The following is a 21688-nucleotide window of genomic DNA, read 5'->3' on the forward strand; positions in this document are numbered from 1 at the left end:
TTCATATATAAAGAAAGTTGAAAATGTTATTCACTATTTAAGGACAAGTATAGATATTATATATCGAGGTAATAAATAATCGAATAAAAGGTTTATAACAACAATAATAAATGATAAAGAACGTCTGATAATAACAAAGATAAGATATAAATCATGTATGGTAATACAAAATAGCTTTTACTGTGATAATGTTCTATCGTCTTCTATCGACACAAGCAGCAAAACAACAACAGGCGCGTTCTATATTACCAGAGGTTATTTCTATTCAAATAAGGGTAATGCGTATAAAACAAAGAGTAGACAAGTTAAAATGTTTTCATTCTACACCATTTTTGCATATTTTGTTATAATAAAAGATGAAATTACAATTTTACATTGTAATTTATGAAAATTATATTATTCGTAGCATATTTTATGTCATCTAAACTACATTTTATGTGTTGATAATATTTAATGTTACAAATATCTTCGTGTTTATAGCTTTAACATGTAATATATATGATATTTTAGTGAAGATAACTTTAAAGTTTTATTTTTATAGACGTTTTACCTGACTTATGCATAATCACCAGCTGTAAATATTCATATAAAAAAATAACAGTGAATATTTATAAGTAAAAAAAAAAAAGAATAAAACAAAGGTAATGAAACGTGAAAAAAGTTATAATAAGGAACTGAATGATATCTTAAGAAAACAATGCACCAGAAACTGGAGAATATTTTTTAAGTAGTAAAATTACACAGGAATAGAATATAATTCAGATATTAATAGAATATTGGCACAACCAAGGAGAGCTTTTTAAGGAGTAGAGAAATCTGTTAGTATCAATCATGCATTGATAAATTAATAAATTCTTGCGAAAATATATTTGTACGTATTTCATGGTAATAGAACAAATTCATGTTACATTTGAAAATTAAAAATTACAGAATTTAGGCCTGTCAAATGTGGCATTACTAGAGAATATTGAAAATTAGGTACAGTGATAAGTAAGAAATGAAAAAGTCTTACGTCGAATAGGGAATAAAGAGGAATTTATTTTAAATTGTTGTAAAGACAGGAAGTTGGCGGACCGTACTTAAAATATCTAGATTTAGTTTCCATGTTGAGTACTGCTTACCTTTCTTAGCTTCATTATTTTATCACATGTTGATTCCATCGTCAAAACTTATTGTAAACTACAGTAAGTAGTTTTACTTATTGTAGTTTAATTATTGTAAATTGTAGTTTACTTATTGAAGACTACAATAATTTTTGACAATGGGGTAATTCCGAAACGCATCAACATGTGAAAAAATGAGCTAAAAAAGGTAAGTACCAAACATAGAAACCATAGTGATATTAGCAGAAAAGATAATAATAATTATTATCTTAATATCAACAATCTAGATATTTTCATTTGGTGATGGAAGGAAATGTAGAAGGTAAAAGCTGAAGAGAAGACAAAGACTAAAATATGTAAAACAGATAACTGAGAATAAAGGTTACAGTACATATATGGATGTTAAAAGTTTAGATCGTAATACAAATAATGATAAGTAAAAACAAACGGGTGAAATGACTAACTCCAAAAAATCTTTTACTGGGCGGAGCCTGATGAAATCAGCCGTAGCCTTTATGGGGCGACTTGTTCACAACTTTTCTGAAACAGTTTGGACAAACGGTTTAGAATTTCAAAGTCGACAGTTCTAAGGTTCAAATCCCAATAAAGCTAGTTACTTTTATACGTATTTGAATACTAGTTCCTGGATACCGGTGTTGTTTGGTGGTTTGGTTTCAATTAACCACACGTCTCAGGAATGATCGACCTGAAACTGGACAAGACTACACTTCTTTCACATTCATGCATATCATCCTCTGAAGTAATACCTTACGGTGGTTCCGCAGGTTTAACATTAAAAAAAAAAAAAAAAGAGTAACTCGTATACAGTAAAACGTCCCCAAAACGGAGCGAGTAAGAATTCCTTACAATTCCGTTTTGAAGAGGTTTCAGTCTTGCAGAATTTTAAAAAATCGAGCTAATTTATCGTGAGTTCCTGTGGATTATACAGAGTGATTTTTTAGTCCTTTTACCCAATTTTTAAAGTCTGGTATTTTTTTTCTAAGAAAGGGAAATTTTGTTTTGTGACAGGAAGTTGGTAGTGCTACTCAACCGGTATAAATACGGTAGTGTGAGTTGATTCTCCTTGAGCTGTGTATACTTTTGTGCAGTTTCCCGTCGTGTTACGAACAGAATGTCTTTTACCGTAGAACGAGTTTTCATTCTTGAACAATAATTTGCTACAAAATCGTACGCTAGTGTAAAACAATCATTTCAAATTAAATTTGTTGGTGTTCTCCGCTAGAAAAATGTCAATTTCTAGGCTAGCAAACCGATTTCGAGAGACAGTTAGTGTTTGCGACAGAAAACATAGCGGTCGACCGACTCGCTTGACAGATGACGTTTTAGAGAATGTGAAAACAAGATTGCTCAATTCTCCACGGAAAAGTTTACGAAAACTTTCCAAGCAAGTCGGTTTGTCATATTCGAGTGTTCAGAAAGCTGCTAAAATATTGAAATTGTATCCGTATCATGTACGATTAGTCAAAGAGCTTCAACTTCCACATTTAAACAAGCGATTGCAATATTGCCGTTGGTTTAGGTCTCTCGTAAACGATAACGGAATCGAATTTTTAAACACAGTGTTCTTTAGTGCTGAAGCTTGGATCCATCTCGACGGTTATGTGAACAGTCAAAACTGTCGAATTTGGGCGGTTGAAAATCCTAACGCTTTACAAGACAAATCTTTGCATCCTGAAAAAATTGGTGTGTGGTGTGCGACGACCCGTGGTGTGCGGTAGTCGGACCTGTATTCTTAGAACAGGCCGTAAATGGTGAAGTATACAGGAATATTGTGCGCTGATTTGTGTCCCTCCTGAAACCTTAAGAACTGTATTGCTGGTTTCAGCAAGATGGCGCTACATGCCACACGTCTCGAGAAACCATGGATTTCCTGCAAGAGTTCTTTGATGATCGAATAATAAGCAAGGGCTTATGGCCTCCAAGATCCTCAGACCTCACATCTCCTGACTAATTTTTGTGGGGCTATATTAAATCCGAGGCGTTCAAAAACAATCCTCACACTATTGATGAACTTAAAGTCAACATTACATACTTAATCACAAATATTTCCAATGCAACTCTTAAAAAGGTTTCTGCTAATATTCTGAAAAGAGTCTGTGCGTTTATAACCGCAAGGGGTGGGCATTTTGAGCATATTCTTTAACAATTATGTAAATAATAGCTTTTTATTAAATCTCTTTTGTAAGTAACAAATACATTTTTTTATTCCACCTAAATTTCCCTTTCTTATTTTTTTTTAAAAATAGGGTAACAGGAGTAAAAAATCACTCTTTCAGTTTCCGTATTGCGGAGTTTTCTGTCTTGAAGAGATTAATTTTTATAAAAATACATCGGGACTTGAGAAACCGTACGTTTTGAGGAGGTTTCCGTTTTTTTGGAGGTTCCGTTTTGCAGAGGATTCACTGTATCGACTTTTCTGAAATAATCGTTTTAAATTGATTATTTTTTAAAATGAATCGATTATTTTTTCCTATTTAAATCTATTTGAAAATAAGTTTATTTGGGTTTTTTAAGGTAATTTATTATGAATTTCTTAAAACTTCAAATATTTATATAAGAGTGATTCCAGATTTCTCGCCATTCTCTTGGGAGATGATTCTATAGACAAAAATAAGAAAAAAAGTTCATATAAACATATGTCAGAAAACGGTCGTAGTGATTTCAGCTCGCGAAACGTTTAGCTCTGCTTTCTGCTCCCTCTGTGAAATGAAACCGTACTAAAATTCTTGGGGGTTTAAATCGAGGGGTAAATTTAATGCTACCTTTTGATTTTTGACGTAAAAAAATTGAATAAAAGTAGTCCCAGACTTCTATCATACTTAGGTTTGAAGAAAAACGGGGTAAAACACGAAAACATTTTGTCGGAAAATACACTTTTTTAGGTTTGGAATAAAATAAATTTATTAATTTACTAATAAACAAAGAAAGATTTCTGGTTAACTTCGTAGAGAATTTAATTCCGAGAAGATTTTTATAAATAACCTCCATTAAAGTTAAATACAACTTTGAGATGTTCAATAGAAACAAAACACAATAACTGGATCGGAAAAGCGATACGATTTTAAACAGAACAATTTGTGAATAATTTTATTTTGTACTCTCATTCATCTTATTCAATTCTGATTCTATTATTCAAGTCTGATTTTATACAAAACCAAAAAATTTACACTTTATTTGAATTCCAAGAATTACAGTTTAGCTTAATTTTATTGAAGCAGCAGGAATCAGGGCGAAATCTTTCGCCAGTCAACACTCGCTAACGAAGCATTTCCGAACCTACATTTATATTAAACCTTTGTAGGTAGATTTCATAAGAAAGCTACCTACAGCTTGTAATGGGTACCATGATTTAACTTCCGGAAAATTTCGAAATATCTTCTCTTTCACATCCCCCAGACCTCCCCAGATCGACCGAATCTTTGTTATCCGGAAAATAAAACGTTTAGCTCTCCCTACGTTTTGATTGCACTCACCCACCGTAAAACGTATTGATCCGATCTTTCGCTAAATACGCTCAAACCTGTGCGCTAGCGCAGCAGTAAAGTATAAACCAATGAAGACTAAAAAGTATAAAATAAAAAATATATAAAAAGAACGTTTTAAAACACGGTTCTTAAATTAAATGCACTAAAAAGTGAAAAATAATTTTATAACGGTACCTCAGAATGAATTTGACAACAATATTTGATGGTGATACGTAAGATTATGTAAAAGTCTTAGATTCAAATTAAAAATTTCATGGTTTTTCCTATTTTTTTATAAGCGTGCTGAATGCCCTAAAGAGTGCGGTGCAAACCCGCATAAGAAAAACTTGGCAGAATATCAAATTTTTAATTTAAGGCTATGACTTTCACATAATGTTATATATCACCACCAAAGCTTGTTGTCAAATCCATTCTGAGATACCGTCCTAAAATTATTTTTTACCTTTTAGTGCGTTTAATTTAAGTGTTTTAAAATTTCTTTTTACATATTTCTTATTTATTTACATGCTTGTTTTCTTCATCAAATAATGAACTATAACCAAAAAGTAAGCACGGGAATGTACCGATCACTAGCAAAAAATCCCGATTCGTTAGTATTAATTTCTAAAGTTAAATTTCTAATTTAACTTTCCTTATAACAATTTTCATCATTCAAAAAAAAAATATTTTTACACAAGAGGTAATCAATTCTAAACACCTAATAATCCCATTCCGAGATGTTGCCCGCCAGGGCAACCCGCCGGGAGGGCCTAGCTGCGGAGGCGTGCGGTAGGCACGCCCTGCAGCTAGTAAAGCAATAAAATGATACTACGGAACTAATTCATCGCGAAAAGACACCAAAAAAACAGTCTTGTTAGAGATTTACATATACAAATGTATCAATTTCAACGGCTGGTATAATAATTTTATTTTGTTTAAGCTCAATTAGTCTAGCTCATCGAGATTACAGAGGGATTATTAAAATAAACATCTTTTAAAATAGCAAAAATAAAAATTAAACTTACTTTAATTCACTCTAATCTCATTTATTACAACCAGGATGTAATTTCATTATATTTAAACACTTCTTTAATTTTCCTGGCATCATAGCTCTGAAACTATGCTGCAAGAAGCAGTGTATTGTAATCAGTCAAAAAATGGAGTACAGAATTATTTTTGCATTCTTCGACGTTTCATGACCCAGGGAGACCCCCCCAAAATAAGAATTCGTACGTACGTATGTCCGTGTTTGATGCTTAGTAACTTTTGATTGGATAAACCGATTTTGATGAAATTTGGGACAGATACTAGAGTGTATATGGGGCAATTCGTTGGTATAAGTTTTGAGACAATATTTCCAGAGTGGAGTAGATAGTTTCTTCGGGGTGAATTTTTTTAAAATTTTTGCCTACTACATAATCCCACTTTATATTAAGTTTTACTACACGTGAACACGCTTATTTTACTATTTTTTTTTTTAATTTGGTTCCAAATTCCCCCTTCCCACGAAAAAATCGAAAAGCTGCATTTTATTTTATTGCATAATTTTTAATCGAATTTTTACTTTCCCGTCTAGATTGCGCTATACCATAGCTACAGCTCTAGAAGGAAAAATATTGTAATCGGTCCAACTTGGGCATATGCGGTTTTCGCCGGATTTTGACGTTTTGACAGCTAAGGAACCCAAAAAAACCGAATTGAAATTTTCCGGATGTTAATTTCCTATGTACGTATGTGTGTGTTCTGTGTTGACCTCTAAATCACCATATCTCCAGAACTGTTGGACCGATTTTGACCAAACTCGATCCGATTATTTCTGTATATGGGGCATTGATGCCATTAAATTCCCAACATAAAAGTCCAAAAAGGGTGAGGATGTAAAGCAAGGTCACCCTCAGTATCTCGAGATTTCGCCTAATCGTCATATTTTTTCTTAGGCACATTTGTAACAATTAAGAAATAACAGTATATGCAAAAAAAAAAAAGTTTATAGTCGTCTATTTAACTTTTTTACACTTTAAATACGAGTAGTAAAGTGTAAAAAAGTAATTCGGTCTGGCTGGGTCTCTAACTCGATCGTCCTGTCAACTCGGTACCTAGTGTGTTAAGCCTCGCAGCTACACCAGCTGCCGACCGTACAAGCAAAACTGGTTCTACGTAAGTTGTGAAATTACGTCGGTTTAGTTAGTGCCGACCGCCACCGCTAGTACCGACACACCCACGCGAATTAATGCGCGTGCGCTTTAGTTAGAATCATTGAATTAAATAAACGAAAAAATATATTTAAATAAAATCATAAATATTTTTAATTAAATTGTGCTTGTATGTGCATGTAAGCCATGCATCAGAAACGGTCCATAATTGTAGGAGAAAATCTTACAATTGTTTTGTCAGTTTATTTTTTATGTTTTAAGCATATTATTTGTGTAAGTGGCCCAAAAATTTGGAACAATATTCGTTGAGGGGATTCCGATCAAAGTAAAAATATTGATCTTTTGAATTTTTTAAAATTTGTCACGTATACATTTCCACTGTATAAAATTAAATAACTAGAGCCAGGAAATTACAGAAACATTATATTTGTCGGCCTTCTTCCTTGTGTATTAGTAATTAGTAGTGTGTATTGTAATTAGTTTAGGACCAAACCACTCAATCTAACGAATAATTTGATTTAGCTAATTTGGACTTGTACATGATACAGAAGATAAAACAAAACAATGAAGTTATAAAAATAAGAATCTTGTAAAAACCGATTAAAGAATAGAGAAGTTACGAATTTTATGGGCTTGGCATTTATTCACTATTGTACAAGTGTAAGTTTACGTATAGTAATCATTTATAAATAATTACATGTGTATATATATATATATATATATTTATTTATAATAGTAGTAATATTGTGTTGTAACAACATTTAAAAATCTTGCTTAATCAAATATCAGATTAATATTTGTAAGTTGTCAACATTTATCATTAAATTTAATGTTAAGCTACTGGCTACCCGTTTTATTAAGCTAAATCACGTTATGTGTCGGTTAAAGCTGATAAATAGTAGTATACCTAAGATTCTCAGTAAAAAAATAAAAATAAATCGTTAATCAACAAATGGAAAGTAAATAAATAACATTCTATTTTAATTATACTTTTTAAATTATTTAATTTACAGTGAATATTTCTATTTACCTATTCCTGATCTTTTAATTAATTTTGCATCTATTAATAAAGATGTTATTTATAAATTAATTCAAATATTTTTTTTAGTTTTTAAAATTATTATTATTAATAATACCAAAATTGAAAATAGATACGTTTAAAAATATAATTAAAATGCAGGTGATTAATTTATAAATTGATTTAAGAGATTAACTTTTAATATTATTAAGAAACTTATAATTTTTCTATTTCTTTGAAGGTTTATGAGAATATATTCTCATAAAACAAATATCCTTTAATTAATATTTCTAAGATTTAGTTGTACAAGTTTTTAAAGTAATAAATTATTAACTTTTACAGTATTATTTATCAACTTTTTTTTTTTTTTAATTTTTGTTTCAGTTGGAATAAATGAGTTTCGTGATTTAACTGCAGCCAATTAAAAGAAGTAACCTGTGTACGTACAGTAATGGTAAGAACTTACGAAGCTTATATTATTTCAGTTTTGTTTTTTATTATTATTTTTTTAATAATTTAACATTATTTTTGTTGTACTGATTTGTTTTACTATACTATTTGATTATATTTTTAATAATAAAAATAAACTTAATTTCTTACATGATATGGATAAAAAAAATTGAGGTGGTCCTATTTTTCTATTATTTTCTATATTTTACAATTTTATTATTGGAAATAAAAGAAAAGCGGGAAAACCACAAAAATTTGCATTTTACTTTCCCACCTAGATAGCGCTATAGCAGAACTATAACTGTAGAAGGGAAATTATAGTCAGTAATCAGTCCAATTTCGGATCTTGACATTTTGACACTTAAAGAACCCAAACACCGGATGGAAATTTTCCAGATATTAATGTTCGTATGTACATTTGTGTGTTCGGTGTTGTCCTACAAATCACCATATATCATCAGAATTACTGTACCGATTTTGATCAAATTTTGTCAGATATCTTGTATATAAGGGGCAAAGATTCCCCTTATAAAAGTTCAAATTTTCAATTTAAAACGTCAAGTGAGTGAGGCTATAAAGCAAGGTCACATCAGTATCTCGAAAATTCACCCAATTAAGGTCATATTTTTCTTAGGGACATGTATTAACAATTAAAAATAACAACATTTCCAAAAAAAAACATTTCATGTAAAATCGCAGCACCCTCACCCAAAAAATGTTGTTGTAGTCATCTGTTATTTTGCGATGTCACAGGTGAGCGGTAGAATTAAATTAATGAATAATATTTTTTTTTATTTTTCCTGTTTAGCCTCCGGTAGTTACCGTTCAGATAATACTTCAGAGGATGAATGAGAATGATAAGTAATAGTGGAAATGAAGTGTAGTCTTGTACAGTCTCAGTTCGACCATTCCTGAGATGTGTGGTTAATTGAAACCCAACCACCAAAGAACACCGGAATCCACCGATCTCTTCGTAATACAATACTGTACAAGTGTAATATGCATTATTTTTAGACTAAATAATTTTATTAGGTTTCATACATTAAGTTAAGAATGAGATTAGATTCACTTAGAACTAAATTAAATTAGGTTAAGCTTAAGTGCAATGCACATTATTTACGAAGTAAATAACTTGATTTAAGTGAATTGTATTTGGGTTGCTCATATCAAAAGTTGATTCGGACAAAAGTTTTAGGTAATGTTTATGGGACTAACGACCACTTAAACCGATTCAATACTGTGCCTATTACGGGAGGTATGATTTTTTTCTTCAAACCCCCATTTTTTCCACCCCCTAGGCAAATGGTTGGTGATATCAAAAAATGTTTCTTATATAGGTTTTAGGCCCTTATCAAAATAATAGTAAGAACTTTAAACAAATTCGATATTTTACTTAATAAGAAAGTTATAGCGATATTTTGTTTTTTTCAAAAAAGCCCATATTTCCACCCCTAAGGCCCGAAATGGCTGTTAACGAACTCGACCGAGATTTTGGGTCTTTATATTTTATGTATAAATTTGAAAGTGACTGGCGCAAAATTACAGTAGTTATCGTGCTCACAAGAAAGTGAAAAAAAAAAAAATATATATATATAAACTTTTGAACTGGCTGTGGTTTTTGGGTCTGGGGGATGGGAAACGCGAAGATATGTCGAAATTTTCCGGAAGTCGAATCATGGTACCCAATACAATAGGTAGCTTTCTTATGAAATCTACCTTAAATGAAAATAATAGTATCAGTATATAATTATAAAAGTAATTATGTAATCAGTACTCACTGAAATACAAATAATTTTTTCAAAATAATCAAAAATTAAATTATTTAAAAATTTAATTATTTCAATATTATTATTTATTACTAAAGTAAATCTGTTTATTTTAAATCTTTCCTCGGTACTTACGTATTAACGCCACCGCAGCTACAGCTTTATTTAAAAACGAAGTAGGCAATAGGATTTCGGTGGAAAATGGGCCGATATAGCGTTTAACATAGATTCAAAACAGTCTCTTTATTAATTTTAATAAAATATTTATTTATTTTATAAATATAATTTAACCAAACTTAACCTACGCTCGCTTCGCTCGCTAACCTTGACTAATTAACAGGAGTGTTTTGATTATTTAAATAATAAATAATTGCAATTATTACTGAATTTATTAAATAAATACTCAAAAAATTACGGTGTTAGGTTAAGTTTGGTGAAATTATATTTATAAAATAAATAAATATAAATAACCATTTATTAAAATTAATAAAGAGACTGTTCATTTTCCACCGAAATCCGATTGACTACTTTGTTTTTAAATAAAGCTGTAGCTGCGTTGGCGTTAATACGTAAGTACCTTTTCCTCTTTCAAAAATGATGAGTCACGCAAATTTAGAATTCATCCAAAAAAAGCCGGTTAACGTAACTGCGGACGAACTACTGAATAACAAAATATAAACCTTTCTGATGCGCTAACTACGACATCCAGTCAACAGTAACATGCTGACACCAACCAGTAGAGATAGCAAAGTCACTGTACTACCACGCGGATGTGCTTGGTCAGTTTGTTTCTTGTACGCATAGACCACGCGCCTGCAAATTTTCAGCTCTGAATGTTATATTATTAATTAAATGCTTACTTACTTAATTATTAAGCAATTATTTAATTAAATTTACTTATCAATTTAATTATAAGTTTAAAATAAAAAAAAAGTAAAATTTACATGAAACAACGGCACTTTACTGTACAGTGCGTGATCTCTCAATATAATGTCCCATTCCGCTGGTAATCTTTTAAAAACATTAATACAAAGATTATGATGTTAAAGCTGCCACACCAAATTTCATGATTTTAGGTTAAACCATTCCTAAACTGTAAGGTAAAAAGACGTTAATGTAACACACACGCGCACACACACACACACACACACACACACACACACACACACACACACAGAGAGAGAGAGAGAGAGAGAGAGAGAGAGAGAGAGAGAGAGAGAGAGAGAGAGAGAGAGAGCGAGAGAGTGCGTGAAAGAGGGAGAGAGAGAGAGAGTTGTAAAATTATAGTATTTTTTTACTCATATGGAGTGTTCGAACGTTCTGTCATAGTTATACTTGTATCTTATAACATTAATAAAAACAGAGATTGTCACTGATTAAAATTCTGATATGAAATGCATACTTACAGCAGTTACATACGCAAAAAACAAACAGTTATAATTCGTTACTCTTTTTATATGATGAGAAAATAAATATCATTCTAAATATAAATAAATATATATTTTATATTACATTCATCTCTCTCTCTTTTTTATAATAATAGAATTACTAGAGTAATTTTAATGTTGCCTATTAGTTATTTATTATAGATTTAAATCTCATAAATATGAATAATTGTTAACCTTTACCTCAAGTATTCACTCAAATTTACGACGTATTTTTTTGTTGAATGATTACTTCACTTAAACATTAATGAATTTCCTTCTTGGTATCGGATGTGAAACAACTACCGATAGAGACTGTTAACAATTAAATTCAAAATAAATTACATTAATTCATTTCAGAACTGTAGATATGAAATATTTACCTCATCACAAACTATTCCAAAATTCATTTCACTCCTATACACATTAAAACAAACAATACTCGATTAAATATTAAAAAAAAGTTATTGAAAAAGATTGGTAAACATTTTAATTCACGTTACTAAATGATAACTGACGCAGCTTAGCAACGGAACGTCTCGTGCCTGTCGACACAGGTCCGTGAACGCAACAAATGTGCGCAAGCGCTGAACTAGTAGTTTCATAACCTGCATTAACTACCTCTACCGGGAAAGATCTATTTGATATTTAAATGAAAGTGTGTGCGTTAAGCAACAATTTTAGGTTGTTAATTTTCGAGCTATAAAAATTCTTCATGTGTAGATTTACTTTATTTCAACTATTTACTGTTTTTAAGAGGCAAACTCCAAAATTAATAAATATAAAATATATTTATAAAAAATAATATTACATTTATATAAAATATATTTATCCTTAATAAATATGAGTATTTGTATTAAGTTTGAACAAAAAACAAAAACTTGGAAAAATTTGAGTCTCTGCTGAAACCGATTTTTTTTGAGATTTCATTTTAAGTTAAATCTTGTAAGAGAAAATTTTGATCTTTTTCAAAGAACTTAAAACGTATACCCGTAAAATTTTCATCATGTTCCTACCATTAGAGATATGACTCCTTTGACCCAAAATAAAAAGATTAATAACATCGAAGTCCTAAATTCAGTAGTGACGAAGCCAAATTTAAAAATCTTTAGTACAAATATTCTCGGGTTATTAACACCCAATAGAAATAACAAACGCATGCGCGATTATGCAAATGAAGAGAAATAAATCAACCACTTCTTTTGCTTTTCTTGATGATAGTTGGCCTCTGAGTCCAAAACTCAGAAAGAAAGGGAAAAAATTATTTTTTCACGATTACGTAATTTATTCTCAAAAAAGTGATGTTGATAATATGCCTTCTTAATTCTAATAGATTTCACAGTCTCTATTTATAAAGAAAAATTTCCTTTGATGATCATCAAATTATTCTTTTCATGTACGTCTCGAGACTGCAATCTATCTTATTTTATGTACATGCGAAAAATTGCATATGTGTGTATTTGTTGTACTAAAATTTTGTCCAATGGAAAAATATATCTTAAAATATATTTATTAGCTATTTTTTCTCAGAATAGCAAGATAAGTCTAAAGAAAAATAATATAAATGAAAATTAATGAAACAGGATTAAACAAAGAATACGAGGATGAGATTATTCTTGATCCTATTAATTTATTCCCTGATTCTAGGTAAAATTACAAAAAATTTAAAAACCCAGTATATATTTCGGTTAATTTTCTTCTTAAAATACAATTAAAAAAAAACCTTGCCGTACTGTGATTTTTAAACTGCAACTACGTCAGTGGTTTTTTCTAAATGCGCACGCGCACACATATTGTGAACACGTGGTGTTCACAATATAAATGTCACAGTGATTCATAAAATCAACGTCTAGCAAAATTGCTGAAGATAAGTTGATGAAATTTTGTACGTTCTTCTTTGCGTTGTAAGTGAACACTAAAAAAGGATTTTTTTTTTAAATTCCGAGTTTAAAGGGTTAAATTGGAGTAACAATGAAATTAAATATTTGTTTAATTTCTCGGTAACAAATGAACGTGTAAGCATATGTATGCGTCAAGTAACATGAATGTGATTTGTAGATAAGAAATGAATGTGTAATCTTCAAGTGAATATCTAAAATCTGATTTCTAGTTTTTCCAAATTCGACCTTGAAAGGCGTAAGAAAAAAGGTAAAAAGAAAGGTAATTTTGAACAATAAATGTAAATTTTCCCCATTTCCGATTATACTAAACGAGATATTCGCTAGATTTGGGCTTGCTTAAATTCATGAGTATGAGAAATACTCTTCAAACAGATATTTAAAAACCATTTTCGGGTTATTTTAATATAGAGATTTTAAGGGATATGAAGATGTACCGCACGGCGGCTCCACCAACGCAGCTACTGCCACTGTTACTGTATGTGCGATGCGGCTGGCTGCACCTGCCTCCGGTTATTTGACTAAAAAACATAAAATTAAAAAAAAAATTGACCGTGACGGGAACGCAAGTAACCTCATAGCGCTGGCGATTTACGCGCGGGAAGAAGGGAGAAAGGGAAAAATCGAAAAAGGTAAAAGGAAGAAGGGGAAAACGAGGAAAAAGAAATGAAAAGGGAAAAGAGAAAAGAGGAAGGGTGAAAGGGAAATGGGGGAAGAGTAAGGGGAAAGGGTAGTAACGGAAAGAGAAACGGGGGAAGGAAGGTGAAACGGAAGAAAACGGGAGGGGAGAGCGAAGCGAACCATGACCCTCTGATCGTGACGGGAAGAGCAAGTAACCATAGAGCACTGACGAAGCCGCCTTGGGAATGCTAGATTTGGGATTGTAATAGATTTTTTGTTTATCTTTATTGGACTTTTATATTGAACTATACTGTTCTTATCTTCCTTTTTTTGTTTTCCTCTTTTTAAGTTTTGGGCAACAAATTCATTGTTTATCGTATATTCCTTCAGTATTTTTCATAAAGATTTTTATTTACCGTTTTATTAGGATTTAATGAAAATCTGAGTATAATATTGTTGATTAAGTATTTATTATTTATAAAAAAAATAAGTTTGTTATTAAAAAAGCATTGCGAGTGAAACTACATCTATACTGTGGGCGATGTCGCGACGGTGTACGCTAGTATATCTATATATATATATATAAATGTTAAGTTCGTTTGTGTACGCTTCAAAAACTCAAAATGTTCTGCACCGATTGAGCCCAAATTTTAGCACGATATATGTAACCCGCATCAAAGATTGTTTTCATCTATTTTTAATAAATCTATCTATCTATTTTTAATTTGTACATTTTTCATTTGGAAATGTAAACCAATCAGATGGCCGCTGTCAAACACAACGATCAATCATAAAGAGCCCGTATGGCCGTTGCCAATGTAAACAAAATCACAACTGATTAAGTAACAAATTTCTTTGAATTATATTTAACAGCTAAAACATCTGTATTTTATTTTTTTTAAAAACAAAAGAACACCAAAACAAAAAGAAAAGCCACCAAGAAGGATGACTTACAGTAAATAAATTAAAACACCCAACTTTCTTATAGGCCAGATAGACTTAATACTATGCAAACAAAAAAGGTCGAAATAAACAAATACACAGAAAATAATATCCCTACATAATGACCAAACAATCGTTTTTTGGTCATTTAGCGTTCTTTTCTATCTAAAAGCAAAGAAAAAAATTCACAAATAGTAACACTGAAACCACACAACTAAGTATTCGTTTTTTTTTTATTTTTCTAACCTCCGAAACCACTGTTATGCATTGCTTCAGATGATGATATGAATGATATATAGCTAATGAAAATGCCATGACTAACCGGGATTCCAACTCGGAACCACCGGATTAAAGTCCGAGACGTTACCACTCGCGCCACGGAGGCCGGTAAACATATTCGTTAGGAGCCGAATAAAAACACGACTTACCAATATGGCGTTGTATGTCAAACCAATTTTATACGGACTATAATTACTTTTAATACGCGAAACCCTCTGCAATGATTGAACATTAACTTAAACCTTTTCAAAAATTATTCCTTTTGAACTAAGCCACATTTTGATATCATTGTTTTTCTATAACACGGCTGGAATTCTTTTCGTTTAATGATAAGAAGCGTTGTCGAAGACAATAACCGAATTCTCTTCCAAAGGACATAATACACCGCTAAACTATTTCTAAATAATTCAAATTCGTGTAATTTTTTTACGAATCCCGTTTTTATGAAAATCTCAATTTTTTCTCAATTGACCTGCGGGATTTTGTTTTCTTTGGAGACCGTAATTCATTAGTAGATTCATACTCGAGAATCACGTTGTACACTGAAGCAGCACAACTTCTACTTTCGTTAGCAGTTTATTAACATCTGAAATCAACGCCGTTTTATTATTCTGTAATTTGTAAGCATTACTCTGCTTTTGTAACCATTTAAAATTATGTGTTTTTTCGCACGACTTAAGGACTTTTTTTCGCAGCCCACAAATCTTTATATATAAAAATGTTAAGTTCGTTTGTGTACGCTTCAAAAACTCAAAATGTTCTGCACCGATTGAGCTCAAATTTTAGCACGATATATAACCCGCATCAAAGATTGTTTTTATCTATTTTTCGCATCAGTCACATACCCGCGACCGCGAGAAAACATTTTTTTAACGGTCAGCTGTGTACCAGTGACCGCGCCATCTGCTGGAAGCGAGGGGAACACTCGCCATACCAGCTAACGACAACCGCAGTCACATGTTAAACAATACCTGTTCCCAATTACATTGTTTATTAACAAACAAAAAAAAAAAACGTATCCACTTGCATCTGATTGAGATTATTATACAATCTGAATTAAATATTCACTTTAATCGAGGTACTTTTGTGTGATCGTGTCGTGATTGAGTTGCGTCTTTCACGAAGCTCTGAATTAATTAGAAAACGACCAACAGTGGGATATATGTATTAATGACGCGTGCAACACTGCACATCCAAACCAAATTCGCGCATTATTCGCAATTATATTGACCGCTTGCTTCCCTTCATCTCCCACAGAGTTATGGGAAAGATATCGATCGCATATGGCTGAGGATATTTTGCATAGAGTACGGCTAGAAAATACCAATATGACCATGGAATTTACAGAAGGCATTTACAACGAAGCATTGATAAATGTTGAAGACAAGTGCTTAGCTATTGCAAATAAAGTTCTTAGTCAATTGGGAATGCCACCACCCACCCGAGCTGCGATTGCTTCATTTGATGTGAATTTACGTCGTGAACAGAGTTACAACATTGGTGATCTTCAGTCATATGTCCAATCAAACATTCCCAAATTAACGCGTGAACAGAAAGGCATTTATGATCGTATAATGCAAATGATAAATGACAAAATGCCAATTATTCTGTTGCGGAATATTAATCAACCAAAACTCTGCAACGGCACGCGACTTGCAGTTAAGATGAATAACGTAGTGGAAGCAACGATTTTAACGGGGCCTTTCAAAGGTGAAGATGTCCTCATTCCTCGAATACCCATGATCCCGGCCGATACACCATTTTAATTTAAAAGATTGCAATTCCCAATTCGATTGGCATTTGCAATCACAATCAATAAAGCTCAAGGTCAATCTTTACAATTGTGTGGTTTAGATTTAGATGCGGATTGATTCTCACATGGGCAACTGTATGTTACGTGTTCCCGAGTCGGCAAACCAGATAGCCTTTATATCTACGCAGACAGTGGAAAAACAAAAAATATTGTATATCCACATGTATTGCAAAATTAAACTTCTATGAAACGTATGCTTTGTTTTGTTTCTCATTTCTCATTCCTGCAACCACAATGTGCCACAGCGAAGCGTGGCGGGTAGAGCTAGTATATATATATATATATATATATATATATACTAGCTCATTAGCTATTTATTACATACATACATACAGTCTGTCCCACGAAGAGGTATACGCTGTTCATTTAGTATCACTCGCCCATTCCACCACCGATTCTAGAAACTTTACAGACCTTTTAACGAAGGTTCTAAATATGTTCTATGAAAATTTCAACCTTCTAGGATTTACAGAAACAAAATGGCGGCTTTAAAATAAAACATCAATTTCAGATAAACCACATTTTTCATTCATTACAAAATAGCTGGCAGATATGATTGATAGCTGGCAGATAAAAACGGTTGATAATTAGAACTAGTGTAATTAAAAACAGCTACATACAAGGCTTGGTTGATAAATTTTTCCCACTAGCGTGCCACACGAAGACAAAAATTATTGTCGAGTTGGACGTGGCAGCACATGACAGCTAAAATCGCCCTCTACAAACTTACAATAATGCGTTGAAATCTGTTTACCGTTTCTTTTCAGTAGCAGTTAAAATAGAGTAGAGTACGGCCAATATGTCAACACGATTAAATCAGCGTGCAGTGATCGAATTTTTGACAGCAGAAAATGTGATTCTAACTAATATTTTTCATCGTTTAAAAACGGTTTACACGTATCGTTTAAACGGTGGTGAAACTGTTAACAGGAGTACTGTGAATAGGTGGGCGTTGAAATTTAGCGAATGTGAAGCTGGTAAAGCGAAAGTTGAGGACGCACCTCGCAGCGGACGACAGTTTCTGTGACTGATGAGAAACATCGAAGGAGGTGGACAATTTGCTTCAAAATGACTGGCGAATCACCTAGCAACGCATCGCTATTTAGTTAGGCATATCTAAAGAATTATTATAGAGCCATATTATCGAACAATTGGGTTACTGTAAAATCTGTGCACGATGGGTACGCGCAAACTGACGAGCGGCTCTCCGCAAGCTGAAATTTGAGCCTATTCCACACCCACCATACTCCCCGGATTTGGCTCCATGCGACTTCCACTTCTTCCCTCATCTCAAGAGGGACCTCAAAGGTAATAATTACACCACCGATGATGACCTGAAAGAAACTGTGGCCACTTTCATCCGAAAAAGACCGCCAGAAGTTTTCAGTGATGGAATGCAAAAACTTGTAACACATTGGGAAAAGTGTATCAGTGTAAACGGGGTTTATATTGAAAAATAAATATTACATTTTGTAGCTAAGATATTGTTTTTTATTTATTTATTATTTCGTTCTAACATCTCTTTTCATTCTCATGCTACGCATATATGTGCAAAATTTATCAGCCGCGCCACGTAATTAATCATAGTTATGACTAATTATTTAGCCGCCATTTTGTTTCTATAAATCCTAGAAGGTTGACATTTTCACAGAATATCTTTAGAACCTTTGTTAAACGGTTTGTAAAATTTCAATAGAATCGGTAGGGGAATGTTCGAGTGATATTAAATCAAAAGTATATACCTCTTCGTGGGACACTATATATTAGCCACAAGTGTTGTTAATTTTTATCCAAAGTTATAATTATACATATGTATATTCCTGGTATAAAAAAAAGTTTTTTTTTTTTGTCTGACGTTTGGGAACATACCATCTTCAAGATAAATAGTTAGTTAATTGAACATCAATCTATTTTTAAGACATTGGTAGTCCTTAGATTTCATAATAATGATTAACACCAGTAAAACATTGCGGGCTATAGATTATTTTTCAGTTTATTATGTATAGCACGTAATAAAACATTACGACAACTTAGAATGAATGCGACTAATCTTGAAAATGGAATATATTTTTCAAAACGCAACAGTTTAATTAACACAAAAATAAATTATACAGCGGATGTAAATTAATGAATTATTTATTTGTTCGAGGAAAATCCGATAAATACAGTTAAAAAGATATGAAAAATTTATTAACTTGCAAATTATATTCAAATTTACACTCGCTAACACATACTAATATAAATATATATATACTTATATTAGCCGATGACATGTTGATAATAATAATAATAATAATAATAATAATAATAATAGATAAAAGTTAATGAACAAATCGTTATTTGATTTTTAAAGAATAAATATTACGTGTTTGTGATATTAAATATATCTCATATTAGGAAAGGAAGAGGAAGCAGTATAATTTTATTATGTTCAATGAATATTTAGGGGCCAAAGTTACAATACAATGCTATGCAGGTAAGGTCTGTCTTAGTTGGCAACTGACTTCGATATAATATATTTCTCTGTCCAGTAACATAGATTATTATAAACGAACCGTGAATTGTTTTACCGATATGTCTAACCTAGTGACTGAGAATCCAAACATGATAACTGATAAAGCAGTTGCTTTAAGGTGAGTTCAATTCATTTTTTTTTTCAATAATGCACTTTTAATTTTATCAACTTATCAAATAATTCGTTCTTTTTTTAGAATTATAGGATAAAATAAAATAGTTTTCCTTTTAAAGCTGAAACAAAGTTATTATTATAAAACTTAGTTCATTTATTATATATGTATTTGTTTTCAGACTGTTTAGTAATTTGAATTAATATAGATTTATTATATTTTTTTATTTAGATATTTAACATCCGTTCAGTGTATTTATTTCTTTAACTAAATAAGACTCGCTTTTTTTCAAATGTGATTTTAAGATTACGTACTGTAGTCCGATGTTAAAATAAAAAGCCTTCATAATAAAAATATATCTGAAGAGTTTTTTGCTCAGATGAATTTCCAAGGTTGGACGAGTGCTTTTCTTTAGGAAACCTCAACCTTTCTTCGAGTAGTTAATTAATTTCTACAGGTAAAAGAATTTTTTTAAACATATAGGGGGTTCCACAAAAAAACGGAGAAACATTCAGGACATGTTCTACTTATGTAAATAATGAAAAAAGTTCATATAAACATATGAATGTTTATATGAACTTTGGAAAGTCTGGAAAGTTTTGTTCCGATTTACGGCTAGCGAAAGATTTGGCTCGGATTTCAGCACTTCTAATAAAAAGAAGGCCTACTATAATTTTTAGGAGACAAATTAACGAGTAAAGTTGGTGGTTTCTTATGTAATTTGAGCTGTGAAACAGAATAAAACAGGTCTAATCCCAGTAAAATCGACGTAAAACACAAAATTCAGTGTCGAAAAACAAGTTTTTTTTTTATCTGTAGTACAATAGATTTGTTAAATGACTAATAAATGAGGAAGATTTAGTAAGAAAACTTGTAGAAAATTTATGTAAATATAGCCAATAAAATGAAATAAAAAAAGGTTTTTTATTGAAGCAAAACAGACGAAAAAAGACAGAAAATTGTATTATTCTTTCTGTACTTAATAAACATTCGTTTTAAAAACAAAGTCACTAATTATGAAAATAAATTTAAAAGATACAAAATATATAAAAAATTATTTTTAGCTCTATATTTAATAATTTATCAGTTAAAATTACCGAAAAAAGTAAATTGAAATGTACATTATTTCAGAAATATTTAAAAAAAATTTCATTGTATATAACAGCTGGTCAGCAATGAAAATTGTGTGTCATTTGTATCTTTTGTAATAAATTATCACACAGATTTCATTATTATCATCAGTAGAACATGTCCTGAAAGTTTCTTCGTGGGACACCCACGATAAATCAATAATCTAGGATAATCAACGGTTGATCAGTAATTTGCTGTTCCCATGTAATTAAAGCTCCGATCTCCTAATGGGTTTTCTTCGTGAATGTGTCCACTTTTATCTCGATGAAGTTTTTTTTTATTTTTATTTAATCATTCGAGAGCAACCGGTAACCGCCTAGAAGACGCGTTACTTCGGTTGGTCCCAACTGACGTGGCTGAAGACTATCCCCCCCCCCTCCATTAGTGCAGCTTGAAGTTGATCTTCCGACTGGGTCCCTCTTGGATCATTAAGACATCACGACATCCCACCTGGTTGCCATGGTGACTCTCCCAAAGAGGGCTACCCTTCCCTTCCTATCACTTAGTCTGGGTCCGGGTACCCACGCATACCCACCCTGAATCGCGCGCCCACCTCACAAACCTCTCGAGGGTCCTCAATGCGTCATCAGAACGTCCTGATCCAGCCATCTGCTTGACCCGAACGCCCTCAGCAAAGAGGATGCCTCTGTGGCCCTGCACTTGTCCACGATTCGATCCCCTGGCGACAGAATCTTTTTCGCCGGTTCCCCCCCCCGAATTTTTTTATCTCGATGAAGTTATTCGTCTCAAACTGTGGTCCTTCCGTTTGTTCTCATTCATTTTCACTACTTACATATTTTTATCTTTCATCCCGTTTTATTAATTTTCGTTCTCTGGATATATAGATCGGTCTCCGATAGATGCAAGCTGTGACAAGAACATGATCCAGCGAATTCTTGGTGTGATGTAGTAATGGTCACTATTTGTGACCTGGACAGACCCGGAAACTTTTATTTACATCTATGTGAGCTTTACTGT

At 32.0% G+C, this 21688-nt stretch overlaps 1 protein-coding gene across 5 annotated transcripts in view; it reads left to right on the plus strand.

The window, feature by feature from the left end:
• Nucleotides 1-21688, plus strand: part of LOC142318991 (bcl-2-related ovarian killer protein-like) — a 421142-nt gene that overhangs the window by 274311 nt on the left and 125143 nt on the right. For 4 of the 5 annotated variants that reach the window (XM_075355752.1, XM_075355753.1, XM_075355754.1 and 1 more), the window contains one exon: nt 8144-8213. Coding sequence is in view for 1 of the 5 variants with exons in the window: in XM_075355750.1 (XP_075211865.1) it covers nt 19527-19585 (59 nt within the window). In the remaining 4 variants the exon portion in view is untranslated. Of the gene's footprint in view, nt 1-8143; nt 8214-19433; nt 19586-21688 lie in introns of those variants that run through there. The other variant, XM_075355750.1, reaches the window with a different exon arrangement.

The sequence above is a fragment of the Lycorma delicatula genome, chromosome 2 (assembly GCF_047948215.1).
Source record: "Lycorma delicatula isolate Av1 chromosome 2, ASM4794821v1, whole genome shotgun sequence".
NCBI classification, from domain to species: Eukaryota; Metazoa; Arthropoda; class Insecta; order Hemiptera; family Fulgoridae; genus Lycorma; species Lycorma delicatula.